General features: G+C 47.3%; 1 protein-coding gene across 2 annotated transcripts; it reads left to right on the top strand.

The window, feature by feature from the left end:
• The first annotated feature begins 208 nt into the window (after window positions 1-208).
• On the top strand, window positions 209-8,617 carry SFRP2 (secreted frizzled related protein 2). 2 transcript variants are annotated; one of them, XM_081228077.1, is made up of 3 exons: window positions 238-1,050; window positions 3,417-3,497; window positions 7,459-8,617. In XM_081228077.1, the coding sequence occupies exons 1-3, from the start codon at window positions 552-554 to the stop codon at window positions 7,761-7,763; spliced, it is 885 nt and encodes a 294-aa protein (XP_081084203.1). In that variant the 5' UTR covers window positions 238-551; the 3' UTR covers window positions 7,764-8,617. The 2 variants fall into 2 exon arrangements, with proteins under 2 accessions (XP_081084204.1, XP_081084203.1); XM_081228078.1 differs by lacking the exon at window positions 3,417-3,497 and having other exon boundaries at window positions 209-1,050.
• The last annotated feature ends 527 nt before the right edge of the window (window positions 8,618-9,144 follow it).

Below are 9,144 nucleotides of genomic sequence, written 5' to 3'. Positions count from 1 at the left end.
GTGCTCCGCACGCTCACTGTTGGGGCTTAGCTGCCAGGCTGGTCTATTTGTTTGTTTGTTGTTTACAGCAGTCCTAGAGCGCGCGCTTAGCAGCATCCTGTGGGGCGGGGGGAACAGGGGTCCGTGGGGCGCAGCCAGAATTTCCTTCCAGGGAGCGCGTGAGGGGCATTCTCAACGGAAAACCAGACCCAGAGAATAGTGACCAAACCTCCTCGGATTACTCTCCACTGGCTCCTCCCTCGCTCCCCCCACCTCCAGATTTGCATAAAAAAGGCCAAGAAAACGCTGGCCGGGCCCCAGCAGTGGCTCACTCTGCTCCCCCCGGGTCGGAGCCCCCTGGAGCTGCGCGCGGACTTGCTGCGCGGAGCCGAACGCACAGCACCTCGCCGCCGCAGTCCGCGCGCCCGGCGTCCCGGCGTTCCCACCGCCCGCTTCCCAGGCCCCGAGCCGCGTGGAGCGCAACGAGCGGGCGGGAAAGAGCTCCCGGCCGCTGCCGCCTCGCGCTTCCCCGCCTTGGCTCCCTCCGCCCCACCGGGGGTTGCGCGCCCACGATGCCGCAGGGGCCCGGCTCGCTGCTGCTGCTCGTCCTCGCCTCGCACTGCTGCTTGGGCTCCGCGCGCGGGCTCTTCTTCGGCCAGCCCGACTTCTCCTACAAGCGCAGCAACTGTAAGCCCATCCCGGCCAACCTGCAGCTGTGCCACGGCATAGAGTACCAGAACATGCGGCTGCCCAACCTGCTGGGCCACGAGACCATGAAGGAGGTGCTGGAGCAGGCGGGCGCCTGGATCCCGCTGGTCATGAAGCAGTGCCACCCGGACACCAAGAAGTTCCTCTGCTCGCTCTTCGCCCCCGTCTGCCTCGATGACCTGGACGAAACCATCCAGCCGTGCCACTCGCTCTGCGTGCAGGTGAAGGACCGCTGCGCTCCGGTCATGTCCGCCTTCGGCTTCCCCTGGCCCGACATGCTTGAGTGCGACCGTTTCCCCCAGGACAACGACCTCTGCATCCCCCTCGCTAGCAGCGACCACCTCCTGCCGGCCACCGAGGAAGGTAAGCCCTCCCCCATATTACACCCCCCCCAGCTCCGCTAAGACTTTCCGGGGGTGTTCTCGCGGCCCCCGCCCCCCATCCCGATGCTTCCCCGCCGGGGGTGCCAGTCCCGAGCAGGGCAGACTCTTTCCTTGCCCTGGTGTGTCATCGTGACAAATCTGAGATACCTCCCCCCCGCCCAAACACACACCCAAGTCTCTCATTCCCTTCCCGAGTTATACCAGTTACTCTTTCTTAGGGACCGTTTAAAAGGGGGGTGCGGGGAGAAAACGTAGAACTGGAAGAGATCTTTCCCGTGTAGATATATGTCCAATTCTTTTTGAAGATGCTAGCAAGGGGGCCGCGACTTAGAGTGTTGGAAGTGGTCCTGCTAGGAGGAGTTGGCGGTGAGCACCCTGGCCAGAGCGCGCTGGCCTCAGCCTCACGCAGCATGTTCTTACCACGGGGCAGGATTCTAGGCACAGAGACATTCCCTACAGGCACGATCGCCAAAATGTGCAAACAGATAGTCTTTTAAGGCCCTCTCTGTTCTTTGCCGAGTTAGGCTTTGAAAATAAAAAGCAGGACTGGCTCATGCGTGTTGAAAATTGAGCGTTGGTTGTAACTGCTCAGAGGTCCAAGCAAGAGGGCACAAAGGGAATCTCCAGGAATCATTTTTCTATCACTAATCAGCTTTTATCTTAGGAGTGGTTTTAATTAACTGGAGAAAATCGTGCAAAAGAGAGTTTCCCAAGTTTTTTAGAAAATAGAGGGGGAGTTCCTGTGCAGAAACCATCAAAGCAATGAAAACCTCATGGGCTCTTGATAGTCTTCCTGAAAGGAAAACATATACAATGTGTCTGAGCTGATTTAGGTCCCCCCGGGATGGAAAGGGGGCTTCCTAATCCCTTTCAGGGCTCCACCAGCATCTCCCTTTCCATCTCTAATTGTTTTCCTACAGCCATCATTAGTTAAAGAAAATGCAAAGTTGCTTAGCAATCTTTCCTGGCAGGCACCGTGAGTTTGCAATCATCTTATTGGTTAGATTTATAATTTATTGCAAATGTTTGGCATATTTCAAACATTTGTCCAACATATACCACAGACCAACCAACACAGGTTAGTAACATTTTATATACACTCCTAGAGCTCCTAATTGGAAAAGTTTCATTTTGTTTGAGACAGGGGAGTTAAGGGCAGTTTTATGTGTGTTGCTTTTGTTTTTATTTTTCACAGCCCCACCAGCATTATATATTACATTTCTCGAAAAAGTCATTTCTCCCTTCAAAATAAAAGTTTATGTGTTTCAAAATCTGCTCTGCGCTTTTTCTTATTTGATAAATAACTTCTAAAGTGAGCCATATAGTTCTTTTTTCCCTGCGAAAATGCAATTTCATATTAATGAAATTTCACCTAAATTTTAAAGACAGCATTAGTACATTTATAAGTGGGAGAAAATGAATGTTTTCTTTTTTCCCTTTTCCCAAGGAATCAGACTCTTAGAAGAGCCTTTAGCAGGCTCTCTCATGATTGTGCTAGTGCACCTTCCTGGGTTTGGTCAGATTTTCACTGGCTTCAGGAGAAGCTTTGGGTTTTTGTTTGTTTGGGTTTTGTTGTTGCTGTTGTTTTGTCTGTTTGTTTTCGAGAGTTTGAAACAGGCAAAGAGAGGCAAGAAGAATCTGCACCAGGGATGAAGATAACAGTGAAATAAATGCTGCTTAACTCGAGCACAAACTCGGCAGACAGCACGAGGTGATACAGAGCCATTTAGAGCAGGCTATAGTCATTAGCAAGGTGTGCTTCCAAGGGGGAAGAACCCAGACGTGAGCCTTACAGTGCTAGCCACCCCGCCCTGTCCAGACCTGAAAATATCTTGAAATGACTCCCCCGAGAGACAAGGCAGCTGAAGAGCCCAGCAGAGGCTAGGCTGCGCCAGTGACCTGCAGCTGAGAAAGACGATCTTCTGGCCGTAGTTTGTGGTTGCTAGTTTCCCAAAATCCCTTAAGGGTCTTTTGGTGCTTTCTCCTCAGAGAGGCTTTGGGACTAACTTTTTCAGAGACCGAGTTTGTCCCAGGAGTGGGAGGAAGAGTGACAAGCTGCAGCCTGTCTCAGTTACCTGCGGCTGCACCGGCACACTCCACCAGGGCGCCCTTTGCCTGGGGAGTCATCATACATGAAACACAGCATGTGGGCATTTTTGCCTGTCCAAAAGATGGGAGGCATGGGAGACTCTCTTAGGAATGAGTGGTCCTTCTTTCATAAATGAGGCAGAAGCTGGGGTCTTACAGGACAGTTGCTACTCTTGCCGGAATAAGCCCCTGTGAGTTGTTTACAAATGCCACCTGCTGTTTCGTTTTAAGCAAACTTACTAACCTTCACGTTTCTAGCTCCAAAGGTATGTGAAGCCTGCAAAAATAAAAACGAAGATGACAACGACATAATGGAAACTCTTTGTAAAAATGATTTTGGTAAGTAATACACCACTAACAACAGAAGTTTTATTGCCCAGTACAACTTAAAGGTACAATTCTTTAAGATGTTACTAGATAAAGTTTGGGTGACATATCATCACAGCTCATCTTTCCTTGAGCGAATCATCTGTGTTATCCTACTTTCCTCCCTATGTAACTATCTTGTATCGAGTTGTATCTTTTTAGGTGAGAGTCATTGCTCTGTTAAGCAATAATCAAATAATGAGAATTGTTCGCATTATGAATTTCTGATGGCACATTTTTCATTTCACTATGGCTTTTTCTTGCCAACAAGCGTAATCTTGGACCATGTTCTCTTTTAGTCACTTAACCTGTGTCCCAGGGATGGGAACATGTAAATATTAGCCTCAGCAAAACAGATTCAAGGCATGAAGTTGGCCAAAAATTGAAATTTACTCCAGTGCCAAACAAGTATTTTTACGTTATTCGTAACCCATGATGTTCTGCTTCCCATGTTCCACCATCAGTGAGTATATCCAAGGTACTGGTTAATAATATGTCGGGGAGAGTTTCCTTAAATTTAAAAAGAAGAAACAATAAAGCTAGGAGTTTACTTTGGCAAGATACATGCCAGGTGCCGTGATGACAGGGTACTGGAGGACAGTAAATAATGTGCGAGGTATGTTACCCAAGTTCCACGGCGTGTGGGTCACTCCCCTTAAGAAAGAACTATAAGAGGAAGGAGGGTTGGAGACTGTCCACCCAGAGCTGCAGCAGCACCTCATCTGTGTCCTCAGCCCTCCAAGGGGATCAGAGGAGCCAGCTAGACACAGATCAGTGCTGTGTTAGGGCAGGAGTGGGGGGTGGCCAGGAACTTTGCAGAGGTACCTGAGACGTTCGTGTTTTCCTCCCATTCCAAGAGCAGGCACTTTTGGGTGTGTTTGAGGGGTTGGTATTTAAAAGTATTTATTCAGGCAGAAGGTTGAATTTACTGGTAAACAGATGTGGTCCCTGTTCTAGCAAACAATAACAGACTGTACCAGATCTGTATGAACACTTCTACATACTCAACTAAGTCCTGGAGACAGAGAAATCACTCCAGCGCCCACTGTGGAGGACTGCCCTCCCACCCTCTCCTTACAGCTTACCAGCCCAGAAATCTCAGACCTGGCCAGGTCCCTGAAACTGGAAACAACCCAATCACTGCCCCTTACAACCCCAGGTCTCTTGCAGGAAGGGTCCTGGGCTTAACCTTAGCAGGCCCCGGGACATCCGTAGCTATAGGAGAAGCTTCAAACAGCTGAGGAAGGGGAAAGGAAGGAGGTAACTCTGAGTCCTAGCCAGTCCTTCCCCTCAGTGAGAGCCACAGATGGATGATAGGGTTTCAAATGTCTATATTCTAATACATACAACTCTCAAAGTAGGAGAGGGCCAGGCATGTTGGCAAAAGCAACCCTAAAGCTCCAGAGCCTTGCCCAAAACACGGTTCTTAGCTTCCATGCTACAGGATTTGATTAAGGACAAAAAATTTTAATATAATTTTAATAAAGTTTATATTAAAATGTAATAAAATATTATTTTATTCTGGCAAGTTATGGCCTTTGCACTAGATTTCGTACAGACCACTCTCCTGACCTCCATGAAAACGTCTAGTGGGGCTCCAAACAAGTGTAATTCAAGCACACGCACACACACACATATGACCTGCTTGCTTTGTGGCTTACCTTACAGAAGACCTCCTTCCTAAGGATGCTGTATCAAGACCTGGGCCAAAGAAATGTGTGTGTGTGTGTGTGTGTGTGTGTGTGCATTCAACGTTCTCTCTCCTTAGAGGAGAGAGCCTCTCAAAACAACATGGAAGTCATTACACTTAAGGTATCACACATGCAGATACCTCACAAGCTTTGTTTTCTATTTCTCCGCCTTCAACTTGTCCCAAAGGGGATAATGAACCTAAATTGTAGGGGGTGCGTGTTATACTGGTTTATAAGCGGTTCTCCACATCGCCTCTGTACTCTGGGGGAGTAATGAAAGGGTAGAAATCGGAATCATCCATGAAAGCATGACACTCTCCCCACTGCACTTGGAGTACAGGGAAGATGGAGAAGACCTCCTCATTACAGTGGGGAAAGTACTGGTGAACAAAGAATAGCCCAGAACTGCCTGCCTCTGTATGCAGCCTATTGTTGGAGCAGACATTATCAACACCCTGCCTCCTACCATGTGTGGCATCCCCATTCACATCTTCCAGGGCAGGAAAAGTTATTTGACGGCTTTGATTCCCTATATTTGGTCCCAGCTGAAAACCCAGGGAGGAAATGTCTGAAGTTTTCCCATGGTAAGCTCTTACAAAGTTGGTTATTTCATAGCTAGAGAAAGATGAGTAATAAATCTCCCCCCTTGTTAAAAGTGATCATTCTTCTGATATTTGGAGCTCAAGAATGTCTCATTTGACCAGGCGAAATCTCACACATGCTCTGTCTGTGCTATGGATGAGGCTCCCAGGTAACATTACAATCACTCCTCCCACCATATACCTTCCCCACTCCCAGCCCTTAGGCAGAGACCATAGGAACATGTGACATTGCCATGTGGCTTATCTCATGATAAACCCTGAGAACTCAGTACTACAGCCCAGATGCATATCAGACCAATAATGGTTGGCCAAGTCCCAGTATCCTTGATTTACCTGGTTGAGCCTCAGTCATTTCCTGGTTGACTAGAAAAGCCATGCTTAGTCAAATTCTCCTTCTGAGAGAGAAAGAAAGAAAGAGGAAGAAATTTCCAGAACAGTGATATACACAAAAAAACCTCTTCCTCTATTACTAATTTAAACAATGCATTAAACTCCATCAGAGTCAGGAAGTCACACCTGCATGTCGTCTCTATGGAACAATTGTTAATGTCACCAGGGGTCTGAAGACACATTACAGTGGGCGTATTAATGCACCAACCAGGACAAGAAATTCGATACTATGCCTAAGAGATCACAGTGGTGTTACAGGAGGAGGTTTGGGGACCAGAGTTCTGAGGATTAGACTCAGCCAGGGCACAGCCTAACGGGGTGACCTCATGTTAAGTCACTAAGCTTCTCTGGATTTCAGATTCTTTGTGTACCAAGAAGAGATTTTAACTGGATGATCCCTCACAACCTTAAAATCCTATCCTTTCCCTGCCTTCATGGAGTCTTGAAATTTAATTCCAGCATGTGTGTTTGTAGGGTTGTCTTTCCCAAAGCATACTGTTCATGACTATAAAATGTGTCTTTTATCGTAAACCACTTACTTTTGGTCTTAGCATTCTAATGAGTCTCCATATCCATCTTGGAAACAGTACATATATGATCTGTAAACGCCTTGGCCTCGGACAGGCAAATGATAGCATATGAGGATGAGGTCTTCAGAAAAACAGTTTTACAGCTAAACATGTTGTGCTCTTAAAAAGAGTCTTGGCCGTTTTTTCTGAGTTACTTTACCAAATCAAATGCAGCTGTAAGATCAATTCTCCTTCCCTGTAGTTTGTTCTTTAGAAAACAATGATTTGTGATATAATTTCCTTACAGGTTTGTCCAAAAACCTCTCCGACGTAATAAATTGGGTTTAACGTTTACGGCCACAGAAGGATCCTGTTTCACCTAAGAGTCAGGCATTTCTTTTCATGCTGAAGTTTCCAATAGGGGAAGTCATTTGTCAAGGAGAGCACACACCACAGGCAGCCTACGTACAAACACAAGAACACAAGGGCAAGGAAGAAAAGTCAATTGAGTCCCGGCAAAGAGAGTTTTTAAAGGATGGCTGGTTTGAAACAAAGTGCCTGACAAACTCTTTGAGGCTTTAGAAATGGAGCCACCTGCTGCCCTCAGCTCCCAACCCCCTCCCCGCAGCCCCTGGCAGCCCCATCAGCCCTGGGAAGCTCTTCTTCCCTCTCCCAGGCCGAGTCACAAATAATGCGGTGGGATGTGTTCCCTCCTTATCACTGTCCTCTCTTGTCTTCGTAGCACTGAAAATAAAAGTGAAGGAGATCACCTACATCAACAGAGATACCAAAATCATCCTGGAGACCAAGAGCAAGACCATTTACAAGCTGAACGGCGTGTCCGAGAGGGACCTGAAGAAGTCGGTGCTGTGGCTCAAAGACAGCCTGCAGTGCACGTGCGAGGAGATGAATGACATCAATGCGCCCTACCTGGTCATGGGGCAGAAACTGGGCGGAGAGCTGGTCATCACCTCTGTGAAGCGGTGGCAGAAGGGCCAGAGAGAGTTCAAGCGCATCTCCCGCAGCATCCGCAAGCTGCAGTGCTAGTCCCGGGGCCACCCCCGGGCTCTGCTGACCCTTTCCACTTCTGCTGTGGGACCTCAGCACTCATTTCCCAAGCCCCAGCCTGGAGCGGCTTCCCCTGTCTTTTGCACGTTTGTACCCCTGGCATTTTCTGAGTTATAAGGCCCCAGGAGGGGGAACAAATAGTTGTTTTCACATAAAGGAAAAACCCACCCAAATCTTGTAGAAATCTTCCAACGAATAAAATCGCGAAGATTTTTATGAAGTTTTAAAATAGCTCACTGAAAAGCTGGTTTTGAGTACGTGCAACTGTGACTTGGGTTTGATTTTTTTTGGTTGTTTGGTTTGGGTCAACCGATTTTCACTTTCTGCTGAGGTTGCCATAATGTGCAAGGAGCTTTACTTTTCTATGTGGCCCAAACTTTCACTTTTCTGTTGTGGGTCCAAAACCCAGTTGAGATAAAGCTGGCTGTTATCTCAACTTCTCTCTCAGCTCCAGCCTGACACTCAGCACCTAAGTCTTATAACAATTCACCTGTCATTTTACATCCCTGTTGGGAACTTACAACTCTAGCATGTATTGCATTTTGCATTTCCAGGTAGAGTACTTCCATTTATAAAAACCACATTAACCACCGTAGCATGAGTTCTTCAAATAAAGGGCAAGACAGATTGATGTTATGATTGACCCGAGTACTTTAAGATTTGTTTAAAACATTTTTTTACTTAATTTTGCAAATTAAACCATTGTAGCTTACCTGTAATATACATAGTAGTTGACCTGAAAAAGTTGTAAAAATACTGCTTTAACCAACACTGTAAATATTTCAGATAAACATTATATTCTTGTATATAAACTTTACCTCCTGCTTTACCAATTCCTGGTCTTGTGTCTTGTCTTCTTCGTGGGAGGAACTGGGAAGGGAGCTGAACAAGAGCCGTCACCTCCTTTGTCCTGAGGCCCAGCCTTCCCGCAGTTTGAAGTGCCATTTCCTCTGTGACTCAGAAAGTGCGTTTCCCCACACCACCCATCACCCACTCCTGCCCCCCATCTCACTCAGGTTTTACCACTGCGGACCCTGCTGGGAGACAGGGATGGGAAGGCTTTTGCCTGGTCTCAGCAGTCCCGGGGCAGCTCATGGGGACACTAGTCTTAGCCTACGGTTCACAAGCTTGACAGTTGTGCTTTTCATTTCTGCAGATTTCTGTAATGAAAAAGAATCACCATTGCAAAAATGTTCATTCTTTCCCCACTTCAACTTTAACGCTCAGCTAAACAGAGCCATGATTTAAAGAGTAGCCATTGGAAGGCAGAGGGTAGGGAGGGGATGATGAGAAGGGCATCCATCCACAAAGCTCCCATCCAAACGCTTCGTTGTTCTATTTTAGGAGCCTCCAGACAAAT

Source organism: Mesoplodon bidens, assembly GCF_964165515.1.
Source record: "Mesoplodon bidens genome assembly, chromosome: 1".
Lineage (NCBI taxonomy): Eukaryota > Metazoa > Chordata > Mammalia > Artiodactyla > Ziphiidae > Mesoplodon > Mesoplodon bidens.
This window is presented reverse-complemented; position numbering and strand designations above follow the sequence as displayed.